The sequence below is a fragment of the Carettochelys insculpta genome, chromosome 8, assembly GCF_033958435.1.
Source record: "Carettochelys insculpta isolate YL-2023 chromosome 8, ASM3395843v1, whole genome shotgun sequence".
Lineage (NCBI taxonomy): Eukaryota > Metazoa > Chordata > Testudines > Carettochelyidae > Carettochelys > Carettochelys insculpta.
Window position 1 is genome coordinate 73,845,394 of NC_134144.1, and position 24,969 is coordinate 73,870,362.

General features: G+C 61.2%; 1 protein-coding gene across 1 annotated transcript; it reads right to left on the minus strand.

Moving 5' to 3' along the window:
• Positions 1 to 80: 80 nt before the first annotated feature.
• On the minus strand, positions 81 to 17,055 carry CYP27A1 (cytochrome P450 family 27 subfamily A member 1). The gene is made up of 9 exons (XM_075001532.1): positions 16,792 to 17,055; positions 13,001 to 13,191; positions 12,333 to 12,532; positions 11,959 to 12,156; positions 10,512 to 10,672; positions 5,351 to 5,517; positions 4,451 to 4,532; positions 760 to 960; positions 81 to 423 (listed from the first exon to the last, which is right to left on the minus strand). Exons 1-9 carry the CDS (start codon positions 17,026 to 17,028, stop codon positions 298 to 300), a joined length of 1,563 nt encoding a protein of 520 aa, XP_074857633.1. The 5' UTR covers positions 17,029 to 17,055; the 3' UTR covers positions 81 to 297.
• Positions 17,056 to 24,969: the final 7,914 nt, after the last annotated feature.

A 24,969-nucleotide genomic window follows, 5' to 3' on the forward strand; every position in this document is an offset into this window, starting at 1 on the left:
TGCTAGTGAAAGGCGAGTGGGGTGTTGCCAGGAGCCTGGTGCCGAACCCCTGCCCCATTCAACACTCCGGAAGGCTCACCAGCAACTGGGCCCTGGGAACGCCCCAGCCCGTTTATTGCAGCTGAATTGAGAGCGCTCGGCTGCCCTGCCCTGCCAGCTAAGACTCCCCTGCCGTCCTCAGAGCCTAACGGGGACAGAGCCATGCAGGTTCCCCTGGGGCAGACCCCTCGAGCCCCACGGGCCCAGGTCCGACAGAGCCCTGGCCAGGGCAGGGGAGCAGCCATGTGGGGTGGGCACTCAGGGGGCTGGCTGGTGAGCAACGAACTGCAGGTTGATAGGCTTGTTGGGCACCAGGACGGTGCGGGCGAGAGGCAGAACCTCTTTGCCGCAGGGGTCCGGGCGCAGCTCGAATGTCTGGGTGATCTGTACGGAGAAGGAGACGGCGGGTTCTTGGCAGTGCCCCAAGTCCCTGCCCCGGTCGCTCTCCTCCCCACACTCCCAGCCCCCTTTCCGTTCCCAGGCGGCTGGTGCGTTCTCCCCGCAGGCTGTGCGCGGGGAATGGGCCCTCGGCTCATGGGCTGGGCAGGAGGGGCAGCGAGCCCACAGCTGGGGGTGCAGTCATGTAGCAAGCAGGGGTCCCCGAGAGCGGGGGGTGCAGCCCCAGCCGCTTGCATCTCCCCCCCTGGGGGCTGGGCGAGCAACTCCAACCGTCAGTGCCTTGTGGGCCAGGGCCGTCCCACCGCGGGGGTCCCCACTCACCCGGGCCAGAGCCAAGTGCATCTCCAGCTCAGCGATGCGCCGGCCCAGGCAGCCGCGGACCCCGTAGCCGAAGGGGATGGAGCTGAAGGGGTGGTGCGGGGAGCGGTGGCCTCGGAGCCAGCGCTGGGGCCAGAAGCGCTCGGGCTCTGGGAAGCTGCTCTCGTCGTGCGACATCGTGTAGTGAGCCAGCACGAAGAGCGTCTGGGGCAGGCGACACGACAGCTGAGATCCCCTGTGCGCTCGCGGCCCCCACCCGCGGGGGCAAAGCCCGGGGGAGCCGGGGCAGGAGCCGGATCTGGCGGGGCGTGTGCTCAACAGCCAGCGCCCCTTGAGGCGAACCAGTCAGCCCTGGGCCCCCCCGCTCTGCCAGTGCCCCACGAACCCCACCCACAGCCCCCCGTTCCCTCAGCCCTCAGCCCCCCAGCTCTGCCAGTGCCCCACGAACCCCACCCACAGCCCCCCGTTCCATCAGCCCCCCAGCTCTGCCAGTGCCCCACGAACCCCACCCACAGCCCCCCGTTCCCTCAGCCCCCCAGCTCTGCCAGTGCCCCATGAACCCCACCCACAGCCCCCCGTTCCCTCAGCCCCCCAGCTCTGCCAGTGCCCCACGAACCCCACCCACAGCCCCCCGTTCCCTCAGCCCCCCAGCTCTGCCAGTGCCCCACGAACCCCACCCACAGCCCCCCGTTCCCTCAGCCCTTGGCCCCCCAGCTCTGCCAGTGCCCCACAAACCCCACCCACAGCCCCCCATTCCCTCAGCCCCCCAGCTCTGCCAGTGCCCCACGAACCCCACCCACAGCCCCCCGTTCCCTCAGCCCTCGGCCCCCCTGCTCTGCCAGTGCCCCACAACCCCACCCACAGCCCCCTGTTCCCTCAGCCCCCCAGCTCTGCCAGTGCCCCACGAACCCCACCCACAGCCCCCCATTCCATCAGCCCTCAGCCCCCCGCTCTGCCAGTGCCCCACGAACCCCACCCACAGCCCCCCGTTCCCTCAGCCCTCGGCCCCCCAGCTCTGCCAGTGCCCCACAACCCCACCCACAGCCCCCTGTTCCCTCAGCCCCCCAGCTCTGCCAGTGCCCCACGAACCCCACCCACAGCCCCCCATTCCATCAGCCCTCAGCCCCCCGCTCTGCCAGTGCCCCACGAACCCCACCCACAGCCCCCTGTTCCCTCGGCCCCCCAGCTCTGCCAGTGCCCCATGAACCCCACCCACAGCCCCCCGTTCCCTCAGCCCTCAGCCCCCCGCTCTGCCAGCGCCCCGCGAACCCCACCCACAGCCCCCCGTTCCCTCAGCCCTGCACCCCCCAGCTCTGCCAGCAGCCCATGAACCCCACCCACCGTCCCCCGTTCCCTCAGCCCTGCACCCCAGCTCTGGCAGCACCCCGTGAACCCCACCCACAGCCCCCCGTTCCCTCAGCCCCCCAGCTCTGCCAGTGCCCCACGAACCCCACCCACAGCCCCCCGTTCCCTCAGCCCTGGGCCCCCAGCTCTGCCAGTGCCCCACGAACCCCACCCACAGCCCCCCGTTCCCTCAGCCCCCAGCTCTGCCAGTGCCCCACGAACCCCACCCACAGCCCCCGTTCCCTCAGCCCTCGGCCCCCCAGCTCTGCCAGTGCCCCATGAACCCCACCCACAGCCCCCCGTTCCCTCAGCCCCCCAGCTCTGCCAGTGCCCCACGAACCCCACCCACAGCCCCCCGTTCCCTCAGCCCTGGGCCCCCAGCTCTGCCAGTGCCCCACGAACCCCACCCACAGCCCCCCGTTCCCTCAGCCCCCAGCTCTGCCAGTGCCCCACGAACCCCACCCACAGCCCCCGTTCCCTCAGCCCTCGGCCCCCCAGCTCTGCCAGTGCCCCATGAACCCCACCCACAGCCCCCCGTTCCCTCAGCCCTGCACCCCCCCAGCAGCCTGTGAACCCCACCCACAGCCCCCCGTTCCCTCAGCCCTGCACCCCCCCAGCTCTGCCAGTACCCTGCGAACCCCACCCACCGCCCCCCGTTCCCTCAGCCCTGCACCCCCCCCAGCTCTGCCAGCACCCTGCGAACCCCACCCACAGCCCCCCGTTCCCTCAGCCCTTGGCCCCCCAGCTCTGCCAGTGCCCCACGAACCCCACCCACAGCCCCCCGTTCCCTCAGCCCTGGGCCCCCAGCTCTGCCAGCGCTCCACACACCCCACCCACAGCCCCCCGTTCCCTCAGCTCCCCAGCTCTGCCAGTGCCCCACGAACCCCACCCACAGCCCCCCGTTCCCTCAGCCCTGGGCCCCGAGCTCTGCCAGCGCCCCGCAAACCCCACCCACAGCCCCCCGTTCCCTCAGCCCCCCAGCTCTGCCAGTGCCCCACGAACCCCACCCACAGCCCCCCGTTCCCTCAGCCCCCAGCTCTGCCAGTGCCCCACGAACCCCACCCACAGCCCCCCGTTCCCTCAGCCCTCGGCCCCCCAGCTCTGTCAGTGCCCCATGAACCCCACCCACAGCCCCCCGTTCCCTCAGCCCTGCACCCCCCCAGCTCTGCCAGCAGCCTGTGAACCCCACCCACAGCCCCCCGTTCCCTCAGCCCTGCACCCCCCCAGCTCTGCCAGCACCCTGCGAACCCCACCCACCGCCCCCCGTTCCCTCAGCCCTGCACCCCCCCAGCTCTGCCAGCACCCTGCGAACCCCACCCACAGCCCCCCGTTCCCTCAGCCCTCGGCCCCCCAGCTCTGCCAGTGCCCCACGAACCCCACCCACAGCCCCCCGTTCCCTCAGCCCTGGGCCCCCAGCTCTGCCAGCGCTCCACACACCCCACCCACAGCCCCCCGTTCCCTCAGCCCCCCAGCTCTGCCAGTGCCCCACGAACCCCACCCACAGCCCCCCGTTCCCTCAGCCCTGGGCCCCGAGCTCTGCCAGCGCCCCGCAAACCCCACCCACAGCCCCCCGTTCCCTCAGCCCCCCAGCTCTGCCAGTGCCCCACGAACCCCACCCACAGCCCCCCGTTCCCTCAGCCCCCAGCTCTGCCAGTGCCCCACGAACCCCACCCACAGCCCCCCGTTCCCTCAGCCCTGGGCCCCGAGCTCTGCCAGCGCCCCGCAAACCCCACCCACAGCCCCCCGTTCCCTCAGCCCCCAGCTCTGCCAGTGCCCCACGAACCCCACCCACAGCCCCCCGTTCCCTCAGCCCTGTGCCCCGAGCTCTGCCAGTGCCCCACGAACCCCACCCACAGCCCGTTCCCTCAGCCCTGACCTCCAATTTAGACTGGCCCCCTTCCAAGCAGAGTTGCTCTACTGCCCGCCTGCTGCTCCCCCCCATAACCCAAACCCTCTGCTCCCGCTGTCCTTACACCCAAATGTCCCAGACCTCTGCCCTCCCACTCTGTACCCACACCCTGCCCCCCCCATCCCCACCCCCTCCTTTGCGAGGTCACGGCCCATCCCCCACAGCCCCTCTGGCATGCCAGCCCCGAACTGCCTCCTTCACCCCAAGTCCCTCCCAGCCCCATGGCCTGCTTCCCGCAGCCCCATCCCTCACCCCAGGCCCCTTCTGCGCCCGGCCGCCAGCCCAGACCCTGCACCTGCTCCATCAACGTCACAGAAGAGCGCGGCCCTGGGCCACCTGTGGAGCGGCCGACCCCTGCTCCAGGGCCTCTGGGCATGCAGCTGCTGGGCTGGGTCCCCGGGGCAGAGGTGGGCCGGGAGCAGAACAGAGACCCCCACTCACGTTCTTCGGGAAGAGATAGCCTCCAAGGACGATGTCCTTCTCCACGAGGACCCGGGCGTTGGTGGGTACCACAGGGTACAGCCTGCCGGGCAGGGAGAGCCCATAGGCTGGGGCATGTGGCATCCCCACCCCACGCGGCAGCCAGAGAGAGGGAGCCGGGGGGCGGGGAAGGGGACTGGGGAGCTAGCGAGGGGCAGAGAGAGCCAGACCCAATCCCAAACAAATCCTGACGTGTCCTGCATTGTCTGCTGCCGCATGCAGCTCGCTCAGGGCTGCCCTCGGCTAAGGGGCCCAGGCTCGGGAACAGCTGGTGGGGTGAGGCCCGATCAGATGGCCCCCAGCTGGGCACTCTGCCCCAGGGGGTGGCACAAAAGGACGGTGACCCAGCACTTGCCTTAGCCGTATCCCAGCCAGGGCGCCAGGGCCCAGCCGGCACAAGCTGATGTGAACACGGCCAGGGCACACCACGAACAGTGCCAGGCAGGTGCAGCCTGAATGGATGGCGCTGCCTCCTCCCCCCAGGCAGCGCTGCCGCGGCACCAATCCCACGGCAGCCGAGTGCCTGGCACACCCGCATGGCGGCCGGCAGGGCAGGGCCGCGATCGCTCCGGCACGGAGGGAACTGGAGGCACGGCACGTCCGAGGGACGCAGGGCGTCTGCGAGAGCAGACTGGGAGACGGTGCCCTGGCTGCTGCACTATCCTCCTGTGCTGGAAAATGCTGATTGCAGGAACCGAGCAGCACCGGTGCAGGGAGCAGAGCCGTCTCCCTGGGACATGGCCTGGGGGGAGTCCTGGGGGGTGTCCAAATGCAGGTGAGGCAGGTACATGGCCCTGTCAGATCCCTCACATCGCCCTCCCTCAGGGCGCTGCCCACCCCAGGGTGCCATCATGGACTCACCTGAGCGTTTCTTTGATAACAGCCCGAAGCAGCGGCATCTTGGGGATGTCCTCGGCGCTGGGGATCTGCCCTCTGGGCACAACTCTCTCCACCTCCTGGTGCAAGGAGGCCTGGGTCTCTGGGTCCCTGGACAGGTGGTAGAGGGCCCAGGACAAGGTGTTGGACGTCTGGGGGGAGCAGAGCAGGAGTGAGGGCGCAGCACAGACACAAGGAAAAGCGGGAGTGCCCCATGCTGCCCTGTCCAGCCCCACTTGCTGTCCCCACGGATGGCTCCACTCAAAGCCAGCGGCCACAGAGCTCCCTCCAAGCAAAACCTTTGCAGCTCTGAGCTCCAAGTAAACCCCGCACGGCAGAGCAGGAACTGCTGTCCAGACACGCTACAGCTAGCTACGACAGTGACGACTGAGATTGGTTCCCCATTGCGCTGGCTGCTGCCCGGACCCCCATGGGGACAAGAGACCCCTTGTGCCAGGCACTGCCCAGACCTCTCAGTGGTCACTCGATAACGGGTACGATGTCTTTCTGTCACCCTCCTATTCGTGAGTCGGTTAATGGGTGACCAGCCCAATTGGGGAGCTGCAGGTCTTACCACGGAAGGGGCAGGTCTTGGCAGCTGTTGGAGGGGTGTGGGGTAGTTTTTGACGCCCTTTACTTCTCCGCCTCTCCTCGGCTGCACTGCGGCGTGACCTCTCAAACCGCGCCACCCCCTCGTGGATTGCTGCTCTCCCGTGGGGACGGTCGTGGGCAAGGTTCTCCCAAGTGCTAACCCCGACGCTGCGCTTTCTCATGTGCGCCTTCAGCATGTCCTTATATCACTTCTGCTGGCCCCATCCTTCCTCCAACTCGGGAAACAGAATCTGTTTCGGGAGGCGCCGATCAGACATCTGAACCACGTGACCACTCCAACGAAGTCGTTGATGAATGATAACGGCTTCAATGCTGGTCATGTTCAACTCTTCTAGGACACGGGTGTTCATGCGCCCGTCCTCCCAAGAGATATTTAGGATTCTCTTGAGGCAGCTTTGAGGAAATTGTTCAAGTGTCTTCAAATGATGCTTGGACATTGTCCAGGTTTCTTATATGTACAGTAGCATTGTCTTGGGATAGATGTCCCGGTTCTCGAAGACCCTTTGTCTCATGTCGGCGAAAGCAGAGCTGGCACGGCTCAGATGATGCTGGATTTCTGTATCAATGTCGACTTTAGTGGAACAATGACTTCCATGGTATGGGAGGGGCTGCTGATTTCCCAGCAGTTCTCCACTGACTTCGACAGAAGGTGCATGAAACTGTCCTGCCGGTGAGGGTTGGTGGAGCGCTTTGATCTCTTGATATTCAGAGAGAAGCCGAGATTCTCGTGTGCTTCAGCGAAGGTACTTAAGATGGTCTGAAGGGCTGCAGGACAAAGAGCACCAACCAAGTTGTCATTCGTGTACTGGAGATCCATGATCGAGGGCGTGGAGGTGTTGCTTTTCGTCTTCAGTCTCCCAAGATTGACAAACTTCCCGCTCATTCCATAGGCAATCCTCATGCCAGCTGGCAGCACGCCACCAATGAGGTGAAGGGTCATGGCGATGAAGATGCAGAACAGGTAGGGCGCAATGACACAGCCTTGCTTGACTCCCGTTTTGACCTCGTGGGGCTGGCTTCAGCATCCATTGTTGCTCAATACTGTGGCAGTCGTGTTGTCATGAAGCAGCCTCAAGATGCTAATGAATTTTTGGGGACAGGACGTTTGCCCCTTGTAGGGTGCGAGAAGACATTGTAACGGTCGAGGATGCAGTCCGACCCCTCTGTGAATCCTCAGGAGAATCTAAACAGACCAGTCTGTGCAAGGTGAAAAGCTGCAAAATAACTAACCCTGCCATGGGAACTGCTGCAGAACAAGGCGCGCTTGCTAAGACTTCAAGGCGACGCTGGCAGCAGGCCACAAAAGATAGTAAGGGTAATGCATAGGCAATTTTAAGCAATCTTATGTAAATGAGTTTAAGCTTTATTAGTTAGTGTTAGAAGGCCTGTTACAGAGCCTCTCCCCAAGCGAAGCTCCGACGCGTCGGGTTTTCCCCCACTGGTGACTGCGGCATTTCCGGGGCTCCCATCGCGGGTGTCACGCGCTTTCAATAAACCAAATATAGCCCTCGCCTTCTGGGTGCAGCCTCGTTTCTGGGGAACCCAAGCCTGGTTGGTTACACCCCTATATAAATCTATGGTACGCCCACATCTTGAATACTGTGTACAGATGTGGTCTCCTCACTTAAAAAAAAGATATCCTGGCACTGGAAAAGGTTCAGAAAAGGGCAACTAAAATGATTAGGGGTTTGGAACAGGTCCTGTCTGAGGAGATACTAAAAAGACTGGGACTTTTCAGTTTAGAAAAGGGGAGACTGAGGGGGCACATGATAGACGTCTATAAAATTATGACAGGTGTGGAGAGGGTGAATAAGAAGAAGTTATTTACTTGTGCCCATAATACAAGAACTAGAGGACACCAAATGAAATTAATGGGGAGCAGGTTTAAAACTAATAAAAGAAAGTTCTTCTTCCCTCAGCGCATAGTTAACCTGTGGAACTCCTTGCCAGAGGAGACTGTGAAGGCCAGGACTATAGCAGAATTTAAGAAAGAGCTGGATGAATTCATGGAGGATAGGTAAATAAAAGGCTATTAGCCCAGGGTAGGAATGGTGTCCCTGGCCTCTTATTGTCAGAGGCTGGAGACAGATGGCAGGAGACAAATCACTTGATCATTGTCTTCGGTCCACCCCCTCTGGGGCATCTGGCAACTGGCCACTGTCAGCAGACAGGCTACTGGGCTGGATGGACCTTTGGTCTGACCCAGTGTGGCCGTTCTTATGTTCTTACGACAGCCAATCTTTGAGCGGCTGGTCTGCAGAGCGTTATGACTGACCGAGTCGAATGCTTTGGTCGAGTCGATGAAACTCATGTATAAGGCTTGGTTTTGTTCAGGACATTTTTCTTGCAGTTGCCCGGTGGTGAAGATCACGTCCGCTGTTGCTCAGAATGGTCAGAAGCCGCACCTGGGATTCTGGGAGAATTTCTTCTGAGAGTGGCAGGAGTCTGTCTGCAAGGAGTCAAGCTAAGGTTTTCCCTGCTGTTGGCAGGAGAGAGCTGCCATGATAGTTCCCATGATAGTCCAACTTGTCACCCTTCCTGAAGAGACTGACAATCAGTGTGTCTCTCAGCTCCCACCTCATCTGCTCCCTATCCCAGATCTTGAGAATCAGGAGGTGCAGCTGTTTGTGGAGCCCCGGCCCACCTTCTGTGAAGACTTCAGTGGGGATTCCATCTAGTCCAGGTTGCCTTGGTGCACTTCATCGCTTCGATGGCAGCTTGGACCTCACTCAGGGTAGCAAGTGTTGCAAGATTGGCTCCAGGCGGCTGCTGAGGGATTTGGCCAAGGGATTCTAGCACCACTGTGGGGGGCAGCTCAAGCAAGAAGCAACGGCTTAATTGTCTTTCAGTCCTGTGGTCTCAGGGGATTGCTTCCACGGCTTCTTAATCCGAAACCAGCTTTCGTAGCGCCGAAGAAACCTCTTGCGTCGTTGACGTCTGCCAGATGCTGGAGTTCTCGCACCTTCTCAGTCCACCACTGGTTTTCCAGAGTCCTTGTTTTATGTGGGACTTCTGCCTTGGCCTTGGCACGTGCTTCTCTCTTCCTTGTGCAATTGATGTTGCTTTGCCAGGCCCTAAAGGCTTTCCTTTTAGCCTCAATCAAGCATTCAATTTCCACATCATTCTCAACAAACCAGTCCTGATGCTTCCTGGTCTGGTAGCCAAAGGTTTCTCCACAAGCTCCAACGATGACATTTTTCAGTTGACACCAGTGTCCTTCCACATCTTCAGGGTGTACAGTCGGCAGCTTCCTTTGGAGCGCTCTCTGGAAGTCACGTCGTCTGCTGGGGTCCTTCAAGCCTGGTACATTGATCTTACGTCAGATCTGTTTCCTCTGACTTCGCCATTTGGTGACAACCCTAATCACCATGGTGGAGCAAATAAGGCGGTGATCTGTCCAGCAGCCATCAGCACTAGTCATTGCGTGAGCGAGAAGGCCATCACGCCGATCCCGAGCGCAGACAATGACAGTCTATGAGGTGCCCCTGCTTCCATCAAGGATGTTGCCGTGAGGTCTTAAATTTGTTTTCCTGGCGGAACAGCGTGTTCGTGATGATGCGCTCGTGTTCCGCACATTTCATAAGGAGGAGCTCTCCACCGGAGTTGCTGTTGCTGACTCCTTCTTTCCCAGTGGCAGTCTGCCAGAGCTCTGCGTCCCTTCCAACCCTGACGTTGAAATCTCTCAACAGAACAATCTTGACTTCACTGGGGATGTCTTCCAGGATTGTGTCCAGTTGGGTGCAGAACTTCTCCTTCACATCTTCCTCGGTATCTAGAGTTGGTGCGTAAGCACTGGGGGCAGTTGCCTGCTGGTTTTTGGCAAGCTACAAGCAGAGTTATGAGATGCTCACCGATGCTGGCAGGGACTTCAGATAGGGTCTTTGTCCGTTTGTTCTCATTAGCAGATCCTATTCCATGAATTTGTTTCTCTTCCTTTGGAGTTCCTTTCTAGAAAAATGTGCATCCTCTGCCTTCTCCTCTTAGCTTTCCTCTCCCGGTCTGTGCATTTCTGCCAGGGCAGTGATATCGATGCTGAATCATTGCAGCTCACAGGCAAAAATTGCCATGAGTCTTTTGGGTTGCTTGCTGTCTGGGCTGCTCATTAGAGTCCAAATATTCCATGTTTGCCCATGGGCTGAGCCTAGACCACTATGGAGACAAGGCCCCTGTTGTGCCAGGCATTGCTCAGATCCCTATGGAGATAGGGGCCCCGTTGTGCCAGACACTGCCCAGACCACTATACAGAGGAGAAACTGAGGCACGGATGGGGCCATAATTCACCCAGCACAGCTGCGGCAAGGCGGAATGGAACCTAGCTCAGTCCACTGATCTACCCACTTAGGCCCAAGAGCTACAGAGCTCACAGGTACCCAGCTCGCTGCCTTTGGGGTGCCCCCCCCATGCACAGCAGCTCCTCAGCAGCCCCACACCCTGGGGTTCGTCTGAGAGCTCCCAGCCAGACCCACACGGACCGGGAGTCGCAGGCAGCCCTGTGCGATGGCTGCAGGCAGCCGCCAGCGCCAGGCCACCCTACCGTGTCCACGCCGGCCAGAAGCAGCTCTGCCACGCTGCCGTACACTTCCTCCACCGTCATCTGGCCGCTGCTCAGGATGTAGCTCAGGTAGCCGGACACTGGCTCACCCCGCTTCACACACGCCTCCAGCTCCTCTGTCTTCTTGTCAATCAGCTTCTTGCCTGCAGGGCCAGAGTGTGGCGGGGTCAGGGCTGGCCTGGGACGGCGAGCAGGGGGCAGCTGGGTTGAGGGAGGCTCCCAGGCATGCTCTGGAGGCAGAGCCTGTGCAGAGGCAGGAGGAGCGAAGGGGTCTGGGCCACAGCATGGGCTGCCTGCAACTGGGTGGGGTCTCCCACCCAGCTGAGAGCTCACTGCCAGGGCCCTTCCTGGACCTAGGCCAGAACCGCCCCCACCCCCCGCCCGGCTGGATCCCACAGCCACCCATCGCTTAGTCACACCCCCGCCAGACAGGCCTCTCCCCCATGGGGCAGGGCTCCCCAGAGAGCCCCCCACCATGGAGACACTCCATCTACGTGTGCCGAGAAAGGAGGGCTTGGGGCAGAGCAGGTCCCTGCCAGGCCTCTGGCAGCCCCGCACCCTCCCACTCTGCCCCCAGCCCGAAGGATCTGAATCCCCTGGCCCACGGCTGTGGTGGGCTGCACCACTCCCCCTTCCTCCGGGTCTCCACCAGCCTCCCTGCCCTGTTCCCACCCCTCAGCCCTGAGCACTGCCCCTCTGCCTGCCTGGAGCCTTGGGCTGCGGGGCAGGTGGTCTGTCTGTGTAGGGCACCAGAAGCTGTAAGGGGGCCCTAGGTTTACAGGCCTGTACACGAAATGGAAAAGGATCCTGGTGTATCCAGGCAAAGAGGAAGCCCCAGGGGTTACACCCCCACTGCAAGAAACGCCCCCAGCCAGCCCAGGCCAGCCGCGGCCCCTCACTGCGGGGTAGACAGACCCTTGTAGCAGGACGTGGGGGATGAATGCAGATCCTGGGCATGCCTGGGAACCAGTGGCTCCCCCGCAGGCTGAATCCTTGGGCCAAAGGCTGCCTTGCTCCATGGAGCAGGAGCCGGCGTAGCCCTAGGAGCGCTCACGGCCCTGTTGCTAACCAATGTCTGGGTCCCCCGCTAGAAGTACAGCCCAGGGCCAGGCTCTGACAAGGGCCTGATCCTGGCCGGTGCCAGTGCAGCTGCATTGCCCCGCCTCCCTGCAGACAGCTTGCCGGGTTTCTGTGACAGTCCAGTGCCGGGGCAGAGTGCTCCCCAGAGGCTCTGAAGGGGTGTCTGGCAGGGCCCTGCCCAGCGAAGGAGGCCTGAGAGAGCTGCCAGTTAGGGAGCAAACCTGCTCCCCGCTAAGGGCAGGTAGTGGCGGTCCAGCGGCCAGCCCCGGGCACCCCTCAGAGTGTCACAGAGTCTGGCCGGTCCCAGGCGTCTGACTCCCTGCTCCTGTTCCTGCCCCCAGGCACAGACCGAAGGCGAAGATGGTGTCCCAGCTGTTCAGGTAGCAGTTCCAGAAGGGCAGCAGGTCCCGGCTCCACTGGGGCAGGACACTGAGAATTATGGTGTTCTTGAGCACGAGGCCGATGGAGTCAATGAAGGTCTGTGTCTCTCTGGGGATCTCCTGCTCCAGGCACCCAATGCGCGTCTCGAAGAGGATGTAGGAGATGCCTGGCAGGAAGGAGAGGAGGGGGCTGGTCTGGGGCCCGATCACAGGTGGGGCGAGGGATGAGGGCCTCCCACCTCGCCGGGGAGCAGCAGAGCGCTGCAGTAGGTCCATCTGGATGCAGCCCCTGGGTAGTCCTGAGCCCCATCCCTTCCCCTCCCCCTGCCCCCTTGCCACTTACCCTCCAGGGCGAATCTGTACAGCAGGTTGGCTAAGTCCTGCACCAGGACCCCCGAAGGGCTCCCCGCCCGCTCTGCCTGCAGCCGCACCATCAGGTCCGACACCACCTCGTTGACGGCCTTTGTGTACAGCGTGGCCTCCGAAGGCTTCAGCATCCGCTTGTTGAGCACCTGGCGCAGGTGGTACCAGCGCTCCCCATCCCTGGAGGGAGAGGCCGGGGATGGCTCAGCTCCTGCGCATGCCCAGGGCACAGCCACCCCCGCACACGCCAGCACTGGCAGGGGACTCCCCCAAACAGTAGGATTAGCTCTTCCTTCCCAACACAACCCCTCCCCAATGCCAGCTGTGCCTGCTGCCCGCCCCCGCACCTCTTCCCGCTGCCCCGAGCAACAGCCCAATGGTGGGCCTGGGCCCAGCTGCCCCCAGAAGCTGCAGGAAGTGGAGGTGCTGCGTCCGGGGGGACCGTACCATGTGCCTCCCCCAACACCACTGGCTGGGACGGGCCCCTCTCCAGCTCCCAGCATGGCCTCGCCCCTCCCGCACACTGCAGGCCACCCAGTCGGACCCAGCGGCTCATGAGCTAGCCCGGGTGCTGTGGGTCCCCGTGGGCGCCGCGGCGGTGCCCAGGCACCCCACCCGGCTGCCCAAAGCCGCCCTCACAGGACTCACTCCGTGAAGGGGCCATAGGGCAGCTGCCTCTTCTCCCTGTGCTCCCGCCACAGGGCCATGTCGCTTCTCATGGGGTATTTCCCCTCCTGCCTCAGCAGCTGCTCCAGAATCTCCGGGCTCCCGACATTCACGGACTTGTACCGCCCAAGGGTGGATTTCCACATAGGGCCATAAAGCTGCCGGAAGATCACCTGCAACGCAGGAGAGCAGGTTGGCGCTGCCTTGCCCGCCAGCCCCCCAGACAGCTGGGAGCGGGGTCTGCAGTAGGGCTGCTGTATCTGACCTTACGAAAAAGAGGACGCCCCTTGCAAGGGAGCAGATCTGTGTCAGTATCCACCAACTCCCCTGTATTCATGTACTAGACAGTGTGGTGGAGTGGGGGATGGGTGTGTGTAGGTGTGGGGCTCACAGAGGGTGGGGGGCTCCTGCTGAGGGTAACCTGGCACCCAGGTGACACCTCTGGGCTGCAGACAAAGGGGGAGGTGGAGCCTGAGGGGTTTGAATTGGAACTGGGAGTTGGAAGCAGTGAGTCTGGGCTGGGAGAGAGAGAGACAAAGGAGGGGGCAAGGCCCCGGCTCTGGGGGGTCCCTCGGGGCCTCCTCTCCCCAGCATGGATGGGACTGGCTGTCTCTGCCGGCTGCACTGACCCCTCTGTACGACGCTGTGTCCTGTCGGCTAATAAACCCGCTGTTCTCCTGCTGAGTGAGAGTCACTCCAGCCTGCGGACGGGGTGCAGAGCCTGGGGACCCCTCAACCCCATCACAGACAGACTACAGGTTGGACCTTTCTAGGCCAGCTCTGTCATCCTCCAACATTTGTAATCCGGCGCGATTTGAGTCAGCCGGACGACCACTTGTCAGGGGTGTGGCCACGTTTCCTGCGGTCCCAGCAAGTTCGTTTCCAGTCCCCAGCCCTGGCTCTCGGTGCTCTGGGCTGTTATTTAGCTCTAATTTACCCCAAAGGTCTTCTCAGAGCCATGGGAATGTTGGTAATGAGCTAGAAAATACTGAGCTCCCACCTGCTGGCAAAGTCTCTCACCTGGCACCGGTCAGGTCAGCCAGATACCTTCCCACAGCCCATGGGGGAGAGTCCATGGTCCTCCGCCTCCCTTCCCGTGAGGCTGCCTCTTGTTTTGGGAGCAGGGACGGGACCGCAGGACCATGGTGGGGGGAGGCAGGAGAGGAACCCGGCTGGGGAGAGCCGGGCGTGGAAGGGAACAGAGCGAGGTGGGGTTGGGGTCGTTGTGTGGCTCAGTGAGCTGGCAGTGAGCCACTCTGGGGCCTCCTGGGAGCAGGCTGGTGCCCCGGGAGATGCCAGCTGTTCTGAGGGGCCCCTCACTGCCCTGCTCCCCTCCCCTGCCCTGCCCGCAGCTCCCTGCAGGCTGGCTGGCCTCCTTGTCACTCTGCCTCCCACTGCTCCCACATGCCAAGGACCTCCTGGGGCTTCTCCTCCCCACGGAGACCAGCGGCTGCCGTGGGCTGGCGGGAGGGACGTGCACAGCCTGGCTGGGGAGGAAGAGAAAAGCAAATGAATCTGCCCTCTGCCTGGGTCAACAGGAAACTGATGCCACAACAGTGTGTGTTTGTGTGTGTGCGAACACACAGCACAAAAGCAGCACTCAGGGCTGCCTCCACCATCCCAGGCATACGCAGAGCTCACAGCGGTGTAGGGCACCGTGAAACGTGGGGCCCACTCTGCCCCACATTAAGTAGTGCCCTGTGCTGTGTGTGCCCAGCAACAGCCAAATGAAGCAACCCAACACCCGCCCTCAAGCTCCTGCTCTGCCACCCGGCCCTGGCAGCCCCAGCCCTGCCCCCTGTTCTGCCATCCCCTGGCCCATTCCCCTCCTCCCAGCCCCAGCAGTCCCAGTCCCCTGGCCTGGGGCATCCTGTTCCCCCACCAGCCTCTCTGCTGTCCTGCCCCCACGGCCGGGGAGAGGGGCAGGTGCCCGGGCTCCAGAAGTCACAAGGACGGCCCTGAGGGCTGCAGAATGCCAGCAAGGGGGAGGAACTTGGAACCAGGGCAGGAAGACGAACTTGCTTTAGCAAAACATTTATTTAGGACAGAGACGTTTATTCTTCGTATGGTTCCAAGCGCCTCTGGGGGGCCAGGAGCCACTGGGGGGAGTAGTGGAAGGGGGTCGGGGGAGTGACCAGACACAAGTTCACCCCGGACGTTGTTTTCCTTTCGGCACCGGGGTCTGTTCTTGCTGCTTCATCAGAACAAACCCGTGCTGCAAATCCCCCATAGTCCAGCCTTTCTCTTCAGGGGGCTCCTGCCGAACCCCCGCCCCCGCCCCCGCCCCCGGTTCTCCAACCCCAGGGCCTTGTTCTAGGGAGACGCCGCCAGGGGCACCGTGCAAACGCACAGAACAAGGGTCACGCGGCGACGTCACGAGAGCGCAAGGCAGAAGGTCCTCGGGCTACCTGCGCACGTAGGGACTCACCTTTCTCCATCTGGTTCCCCTCCCAGCTACGGGCCGGGGGGATTTGACCAGCTGGTGTTGGCAGCCCAGCTCCTCTCTCCAAGGACTGGAAGGGAGGCCCATGGGGCGCACATCTGCCAGTCCAGGGGGAGCAGTTCCTACCCACAAGCGTCAGGGAGGACTCCCCGGCTGAGCAAAGAATCGCAGGGCTGGACACTTACGGGGTAGGTTCTCTTAACCTCCCGAGTCGGCCTCTGCTAAGCCCTGTAAACAGGAATTTCCCCAAGAAGCTTGAAAAGCAACCCGGCAACAGCCAGGAATGCAGCCGGCAGGGTGCCAGGCTGCTGGAAGAAGGATCGTTTTGCTGTGACCAGTGACGCGCAGCGTACCCACTGGGCTGAAAGGGCCTGCTCGGTGCAGTTTGCCGTGCTCAGGGCATGGCTTTGCATCCCAAAGCAACCGGGAGGCCCACAGCCCAAGGCCTCTGCCAGCTTCTCCTTCCTCAGAAGCTCGTTTCTCTCCAGTTCCATCTTCAGGGGGATGTCACCTCAACATGGCCCCCACGGGCACTGCTGGCTGCCAGCGCTCTGCCTGGCCTGGGCCAGAGGAGGAGTCCCAGAGCTGCCTTTGTCAGGCTTGGGAGGACCCCTCTGAGGCACAGCGCGGCACTGGGGGCTCATGTCCCATGGAGGAGCCACCACGAACCCTGAAGCTTCCGCAGAGCCCCCCGGCCTGAGCATCCGCTGCGTTCTGTGTTCCCAGGCGCGTGACCGAGGCCAAGCTCCCACCTCTGCACCCCAGCCGCAGCCTGGCAGCCGTCCACCCCTCAGCGCCCTGGGTTCTACCTGGGACAGGTTCTCAGCTGCCCCCGGCACAGCCATACCTGGGCCCCCCTGCGCCACGCTCTCTCATCCTGCCCCCGGCAGCCTGGCTTTGCTCCGCTCTGCTTTGGACCCACTCCCGGCGCTCAGGGTTTGAGCAGCGGAGACTGCGTGGAGAGGGCACCGGGCGTGGGAGCCTCGGGACTGTTCTTCACACTCGGCCACTGGGCCCACCGCGAACGGCTTCTGTCCCTGGGTGGACTAACTTTTATTGCGCGCGCTGATGGGTGGGCGTGCACCGCCTGCGTGCCGGCTGGGCAGCGCCCAAGTGCCCCGTCCAGGCTGGAGGAGGGGGTCCCCCAGCAAGGGTCCAGGCCCCCAGGGGCCCCGGGGCTCACCCTGGGGGGAGGGCGCTGGGCCCAAAGGGGCGGAGCTGTCCACCCCGCCTCCTACCACTGCTGGCCCCCAAGGGGGCGCCCCACGACCTCTCTTCCCCCCAGCGCCCCAGGGCAACGCCCGGCCCCGGCCCCGGCCCCGGCCCGCACCTGCAGCTGGTGCGTGTGCAGCAGGTAGCCTCGCACGAAGAGCCAGTAGAGGGAGCGGATCTGGCTCGGCCCAGGCAGCTCCTCCAGGCTCTTGAGCCGCCGCTCGCCCTCCAGGGCCCCGGCCGCCTCGGCTCGGCCCCTCCGGGCCGGCTCGCAGCGCGGGGCCCCGGCCAGCGGCTGCAGCCAGCGGCGCAGACCGAACCGCGCCGCGGGGCGCCCGCTGCCCAGCCCGGCCATGGCCCCTCTGCCGCAACCCGAGCGTGGCAGGCCGGGGAGGAGCCGGCTCCGGGGGGCGGGAGGCGGATCCCGTCCCGGAAGTTCGGCTGGGGTGGGGGCATCTGGGAGTGTGGGGGGGGGGAGCAGCGGGGGGAGGGGAGGATGTGGGGGACCAGTGGAGGGAGGGGCTGGGGGGGAGCAGGATCTGGGGTATGTGGGGGAGCAGCGGGGGGAGGGGAGGATGGGGGTGTGGGCGAGCAGCGGGGGGGGAGGGGAGGGTCTGGGGGTGTGTGGGGGAGCAGCAGGGGGATCTGGGGTGTGCGTGGGGGAGCAGCGGGGGGAGGGGAGGATGTGGGGGAACCAGTGGAGGGAGGGGCTGGGGGGAGCAGCGGGGGGAGAGGGATCTGGGGGTATGTGGGGGAGCAGCGGGGGGATCTGGGGTGTGCGTGTGGGGAGGCAGCGGGGGGAGGGGAGGATTGCGGGGTGTGGGCGAGCAGCGGGGGGAGGGGGATCTGGGGTTGAGGGGCAGCGGGCGGAGGGGAGGACCTGGAGGAGGCAATGGGGAGGGGCTGGGGGAGGGGCGGAAGGCATGGGAAGTGGGGCTGGTGGGCTCTTTGGGGGACCATTCCCCCGTCCCTAGCAAAGGGCACTGGAGCCTTCGCCGGGGCCCGTCTCTGATCCCTCGGTGGCCTGGGTGGTCTTGCCAGGCTCCTGGGATCGCTAAACCACAGCTGGGAGACTTGGACTCAGTGTGTGCTCTGCCACTGACTCCTTGTGTGGCCATGGGTTAGTCACCTAACGTCTCCATTCCCTCTCTGCTGCTGGTGTGTTTTACCCTGCCTCCCCGCTTCCCTTAGCCAGGGAGCCTCTGGGACTGTCTCCTGCTGTGGGTGCACAGTGCCTTCACCGGGCTGGGTCCCTTCAGCCCGGCTCCTGCCCAAGTACCCTGCTGGCACCTGGCTGCCAGTCTTTGCAGAATCCACAGCAGGACTGCAGCTCTTCCAGCAGCCCGGCTGGGCCCAGCCCAGGAGCACAGCTCCCCACTGGCAGCCCTCCTAGCATGCCAGGGGCTCCTCTCTGCTCCAGGAGGCAGCAGTGTGCGGGGGTGTGGGACCTGTAGTTCCCTGCCCTACTTTCACAAGCACTGTTCATTAACTTCCTTATCAGGCAGCTCAGTTCAAGGGCTAGTGAAGGACCTTTGTCCCCATCTCTGGCAAAGCGCCCTACCGGGACCCTTCCAAGCTGCACATACAGGAAGTGCCAGGGGTTACTTGTGGCTTTGCAAACAGCTGGGGGCCAGCTGGCAAAGCAGACAGGCTGCCTGTTGTCTCCTGCAGCTTGCTGATTTCACACAGCCCCAGGGGTGTCATGGCGGGGGTTGATGAGGAGAACCCCCTCCCTTCCCAAGGACATTGGCTCCTGCCTCCCCTCTACCCAGGAGAGTGAGGACTGCAGGACACTTTATTTATGCCTCTGCTGTTTCTCTGAGGCTCTCCCGCCCCATCCTGCCCCCAGTCACACTGATTGAAAAGCTAATTCACTCTTCTCTTTCTTCTCCCCCTACCCCCGGGGTGGCTAGGCTGTGCTCTGCCATCTTTCCCCGCTGTCAAGAAACAAGCACGTCACACCACAAACACTGCTGCAATGACCCTTAACTTTCCCATTTCCAATGCTCCAGTCTGGGGGGATGACAGGACCCCAGAGACGGGGATCTAGTCTCCTGCTTAGGTTCACTTCTCACTTGTCTATACTGCAGGAACACCAGTCCTGGGACTTTTCCTTGCAACAAAGCCCGCTGCCAGCTTTGTCCACATGTCTATTCTTTAACAGAGAGAAAGCCGGGCTAGTCTATACACTATCAAAACAAAAAAGCATCCCGGTAGCACTTTAAAGACTAACAAAATAATTTATTAGGTGATGAGCTTTCTGGAGATCCCATCACTGGACCTAACCAGGTTAGTCACAGAATCACGGGCACATTCTCATGTTCCTCAACTCACATCATGTATGCCATCATGTGCCAGCAATGCCCAGATGCTTTGTGTATTGGACAGACTTCAAACTCTCTCAGACAAAGAGTTAATGGGCACAAAACAGACATCAAAACACTCCTGAGCCACAAACCGGTCAGCCAACATTTTAATGGAGTGGGCCATTCTGTTAATGACTTCACAGTCTGCGTGTTGCTGAAGAGGAATTTTCACACCACTCTTCAAAGAGAGGCTGCTGAACTCTCTTTTGTATTCAAATTTGACACATTAACACGTGGTCTGAACCGAGACTGGAATTTTCTGGGTCACTATAGGGGCTCATCTGCATACTTGGCTTAATCTAATTCTTGACTCCTCCCCGCTCTGTGATTTGCTCACCTTGATAATTTTTTTCTAATTTGTCAACCTTGATTACTGTTTTGGTTCTCTGTGCCTTAAATGTTGAGTCTCTTCTGGTCTGGCTCTGGGCTGAAGAAGTGGGTCTGTCCCATGGAAGCTCATCACCTAGTAAATTATTTAGTTGATCTTTAAAGTGCTACTGGACAGCTTTTTTGTTTTGTCTCAGAGAGTCTTCTCTTTGCAATAGGCTGGGTCACATTACCAGGTAGGGTACAGCCTGGGGCACACCAATGGTCCCTCACCAGAGCTGTGTCTACACGTGCACGCTACTTCGAAGTAGGGGCACTAACTTTGAAATAGCGCCCGTCGCGGCTACACGCGTCGGGCGCTATTTCGAAGTTAACTTCGACGTTAGGCGGCGAGACGTCGAAGTCGCTAACCCCATGAGGGGATCGGAATAGCGCCCTACTTCGACGTTCAACGTCGAAGTAGGGACCGTGTAGGCGATCCGCGTCCTGCAACGTCGAAATTGCCGGGTCCTCCATGGCGGCCATCAGCTGGGGGGTTGAGAGATGCTCTCTCTCCAGCCCCTGCGGGGCTCTATGGTCACCGTGGGCAGCAGCCCTTAGCCCAGGGCTTCTGGCTGCTGCTGCGGCAGCTGGGGATCCATGCTGCATGCACAGGGTCTGCAACCAGTTGTCGGCTCTGTGGATCTTGTGTTGTTTAGTGCAAGTGTGTCTGGGAGGGGCCCTTTAAGGGAGCAGCTTGCTGTTGAGTCCGCTCTGTGACCCTGTCTGCAGCTGTGCCTGGCACCCTTATTTCGATGCGTGCTACTTTGGCGTGTAGACGTACCCTCGCAGCGCCTATTTCGATGTGGTGCCGCACAACGTCGAAGTTGAACATCGACGTTGCCAGCCCTGGAGGACGTGTAGACGTTAGTCATCGAAATAGCCTATTTCGATGTTGGCTTCACGTGTAGACGTAGCCCAGGTGAGCAAATGCCCCTTTGCATTCAAAGGACTTTTCCCCAGGACACTTTTGCTGTCGGTTAAAGTGCAGGCCCAACAAATCCTTGTTCTAAGCAGCCCGTGTCTAGCAGTGTGTCCTCTGTACTCTCCAGTGCTGCCGACTGCTCGGTCCCTTAGCTCCTGTTTATCTGTAACATTTTTGAGGGTAGCAGAGTCTCTCAAACTTGAGTGCCTCCACTGTGAGTGCGTCTGGGGGGGCGGGGCTGAGTTCCTCCCTCCCCTCTGTGTGTGTGTGTGTGTGTGTGTGTGTGTGTGATGTGATGGAGGTGATGTTTAAACTCTCAGCTCCTTAGGGCAACGCTAGGACTGGAACCTCCTTCCTGTCCTTTGCACTGATTCCCAGTGGGGGTGAAAGTGAGACAAGCCTTACAGGCAGTGTCCTGCCACTTGCTACATCCCTGCCTGGGCAGGGGCTGGGGGGGACAAAGCAGAGCCTGTAAGAGTTTGAAGTGTTGGGTGGCGTGCAGGGGGTCAGAGCAGAGGGATGGGCTGGGGCGGTGGGGGGTCATCAGGCAGGGACTGGGGTGTGGGGCACTGTTCCCTCAAAGATTGCTCATCCCTGGCTGGAGTGAGTTTTGTCTTGTGGAGGGATGCTGAGATCACCTGCGTGGGTTCAGCTGTGCGAGGCCACAGCACCGCACCCACCAGTGACCCACGCAGGCATTTTTAAGTCAGGCGGAGCCCAGAGGAAAGTGGGGAGCCCAGCCCCCCCCACACACACACCCAGAGAGACATGGGGGAGCCCAGCCACATACACACACCCAGAGAGATGTGGGGGGAGCCCAGCCCCACCCCACACACACCCAGAGAGACATGGGGAGAGCCCAGCTACACACACACACAGACAGAACTCGGTGGGGGAGAGCCCAGCCACACACACACTCAGAGGGAAGCATGGAACCCAGCAGATTAGCAGAAATTAGCTGCACCCCAGGTGAGCTCCCACCCACGCACAGGCTCAGGAGCTTGGACTGCCTTAGAAAACCTGTGATCCTTGTTTGCTAGCTCAGGAGAGCCACTCCCTGCAGGGCACACCTGTGGAGCTCCCCGCCTCGTCCCTGAGCTCCTGCCTGCTAATCCAGGCTCCATGCAACACGGAACAGCAGAGAAGCAGCACATTAAAGACGAACTACATGATTTATTTGGTTGAACAGTAGCAGAGATATTGGGTTGAGTCTGTTCTGGTCGGGCTCTGGGCTGAAGAAGTGGGTCCGTCCCACAGAAGCTCATCACCTAATCAATTATTTTGTTAGTCTTCAAAGTGCTACTGGACTGCTTGTTCGATTTATTCATGTGATGGGGTTCAGGGGTCCCCCTGCACTGCACCCCGTCCGCTGGCAGGAGTGACTCTCACTCAGCAGGTACAACAGAAGGTTTATTAGACAACAGAAGCCCAGTTTCTCACAGAAGCGACAGCACAGCAGCCAGAGACAGTCCTTCCAACCTGTCCTGGGGGGAAGACCCCGAGGGGTGCCCCTCTGGGGTGTATCTTTCCCCCTCCTCAGGCTGGCTGCCTTCCAGCTCTCCCTTTTCCTCGCCTCTCACTCCCGCCCCCGATTCAAAACCCAGCTCAGCTCCTCCCTGCTCTTTGTTCAGGCAGAGGTGTCACCTGCCAGTTGTAGCCCCAGGGTCATCCTTAGCCACTGGGAACTGCTGCTTGCCTCAGACATCCAGCCTGACTCACACATGCACTCCCCCCACTCGATTACAATTCGGTTCTGAGCTTTCGTGGGACAGACAACCACGGCTACCGCTCTGTTTATGTTCCATGCCGTTATCTACGGTATCGTACACAGAAACCATCCACCCAAAGCAAGGCAGCTGGACCGATGGGTAATCGATACGCATGCCGCAGGCCAACGCCAGCGTTCCCCCACGGGAGCAGAGAGTTCCACCTCCTCCTGTCCGCTGCTGCAGGGTTTCTGCATTGGTTGGCGACTCTCAGCTGAGGTAGGGATACAGGCAGCTCTTTGCAACGCCTACTCCAGTTGCTCGGCCTTCTGTCCTCCCGAGCCACACAGCTCATCTGGGCATCTACGCCATCGCAGGCCAGGTTCACAGCGCCGGGGGCGAAGCAGGCAGGTCAGTTTCTGCCTGACTCGCCGCCATCGCAATACCAGTGGATGCCCCAGCAGCGTGCTTTGTAAGCTGTGTGTAAACGGACTTGCTGAAGGCGGGGGTCCCCCGTGAGGAGATCAATGGTCTACCAACACCAGACTTGTACAAGCGTTGGTTACAACCGCTGCCTACCCAGCGGAGTGAGGAGGAAAGTGCCTCCAAGAGGGCAGGCGAGACCCAGGCACCACAAAAAGGTACAGGATCCAGGGGGAGGACTGAGCCCAGTGCCCCTGTCGACTGGACCCTTCCCCCTAGGAAGTGACGGGGAGGGGGGTCCCCTGCGGTACAGGCTGTGGCTGTGCGACAGGTAGCAGGGACCGGCGCCCATTCGTCCCGTTAACCATCAAGTGGCCCCGGGGAGGGGAACAGCGTGTGCTAGCCCTGTCAGACACTGGAGCCGAGGTGCCCATTCTGCATTCTACCCAGACTGCGGGTCACGCGATGGTTGTGCAGGGCCTCGGAGGAGCGGAGACCACTGCTTATGTGGTGGAGGTCGCCCTAACTCTGGGGAAAGCCCCTCCCTTTTGAGCGACTGTGCTGGCCGCACCTTTGGGGGAATACATCATTGGCATGAACGTCTGGCGTGGCCGGTGTGTGGATACGTAGTATGGGCTGTTTGCCTTTGGGCACCTCCGCTACATTCGGGCAATCAGAACTGTGGAACCCCTACTGCGGGGCCATCCCAAATGGGACCTTGTGCGCCTGCCGGTCCCCCAGACCCCGGTGTCAGTCAAGCAGTACCGCATTCCTGGTGAAAAGCATGAGATTAGTGACACTATTGCTGCATTGCTACAGGCAGAGATTATTCGCCCACGCTGAGCGCCTTCAACAGCCCCATCTGGCCAGTGAAGAAGCCTGATGGATCGTGGCGCATGACGGTGGGCTATCGGGAACTCGATAAGGTAACCCCGGAGCTTACGGCCATAGTTCCGGATATGGTTACCATCCTGGAGCGTATCACCGTGGCGGCCTTGCCGTGGCATGCCGTCATAGACCTGGCCAATGCGTTTTTCTCTATTGACATTCATCCCGAGAGTCAAGAGCAGTTTGCCTTCACGTGGCTAACAAAGCAGTACACGTTTACCATGGTACCGCAGGGCTTTAAGCACTCCCTGACGATCTGCCATCAGCTAGTGCAAGCCGATCTGGAGCGCCTGGACCCCCCTGACCGGGTGGCTTGCTATCACTACATCGACGACGTTATGATCTCGGGACCAGATGAACCGACTGTTCAAGCTGCCCTAGACACCGTCGTAACAGGTTTGCAGGAACGGGGGTGGGTTATTAGCCCCAAGAAAGTGCAGGGGCCAGCCACCAGTGTGGTCTACTTGAGTGTACTGTGGATGGGTACATACAAATGCATTCCGCCGAAAGTGCAGCATACCATCCAGGCGTTCCCCACACCCTCGTCTAAACAGCAGTTGCAAACCTTTCTGGGCCCTCTCGGTTTCTGGCGTGCTTTTATTCCGCACCTTGCTTTCCTTATGCGTCCTTTACAGGATCTTGTGTGCAAAGCCACCCAGTGGAACTGAACAGAGAAGCACCAACAAGCTTTCGACCTCTGCAAAGAGGCGGTGGTGGCACACGCCCGCCTCACTGCACCGCCGCAGGGCCAACCGTTTGAACTGGGGTAACAACCATCGGCGACGTCGGCATCCTGGGGTCTGTGGCAGCAGGTAGGAACCCAGCGAAAAGAACCTATCGGCTTCTGGTCACGAACCCTCTGCAGAGCTGAAAGCGGGTACACCCCCGTGGAAAAGCAGATCCTAGCGGTGGAGTGGGCTTTGCAGAACACTGAGCAGGTCACGGGCGTCGCCCCTGTTACTGTACAGACCCCGATCCCCTTAATGGGGTGGGTCACGGGTACCTCTGGACTGCTGTAGCAACGGCCTCAGAGTGGGGCCCATGTAGCAGTGATAGCTCCAACGTATGGGTAACGTTGGCACAAACTGCCATCAATGCGTCTGCCTTTTGTCTGCCCCACAGTATGGCCGTGGGACAGCTCATGGACACATGCTTTATAGGTGTCAGTGCTACTCCTGCTCTCTTGCAAAACTATACCGGTTTGTAAAAACAAAAAGCCGTCAAGCAGCACTTCAAAGACTAGCAAAATGGTTTATTAGGTGAGCTCTCGTGGGACAGACCCACTTCTTCAGACCATATGGTGTGTCCCACGAAAGCTCACCTAATAAACCATTTTGCTAGTCTTTAAAGTGCTACTTGACGGCTTTTTGTTTTGATAGTGTATCGACTAGCACAGCTTCCTCTTTGATGTGATGGAGTGGGGGATACCTGTGTGTATGTGAGTGGCTCACAGAGGGTGTGGGGCTCCTGCTGAGGGTAACCCTGACGACCAGGTAACACCTTTGTACTGGAGACAAAGGAGGAGGTGGAGCCTGAGGGGTTTGAATTGGAACTGGGAGTTGAAAGCAGTTAGTCTGGGGCTGGGAGAGAGAGAGAGACAAAGGAGGGGGCCAGGCCCCAGC

Coding starts and splice junctions, on each gene's coding strand:
- CYP27A1 (XM_075001532.1), bottom strand. CDS start 17,028: ATGGCCGGGCTGGGCAGCGGGCGCCCCGCGGCGCGGTTCGGTCTGCGC. Junction 13,192..16,791: donor TGCACACGCACCAGCTGCAG/GTGCGGGCCGGG, acceptor CCTGCGTTGCAG/GTGATCTTCCGGCAGCTTTA. Junction 12,533..13,000: donor CCCTATGGCCCCTTCACGGA/GTGAGTCCTGTG, acceptor CTCTCCCTCCAG/GGATGGGGAGCGCTGGTACC.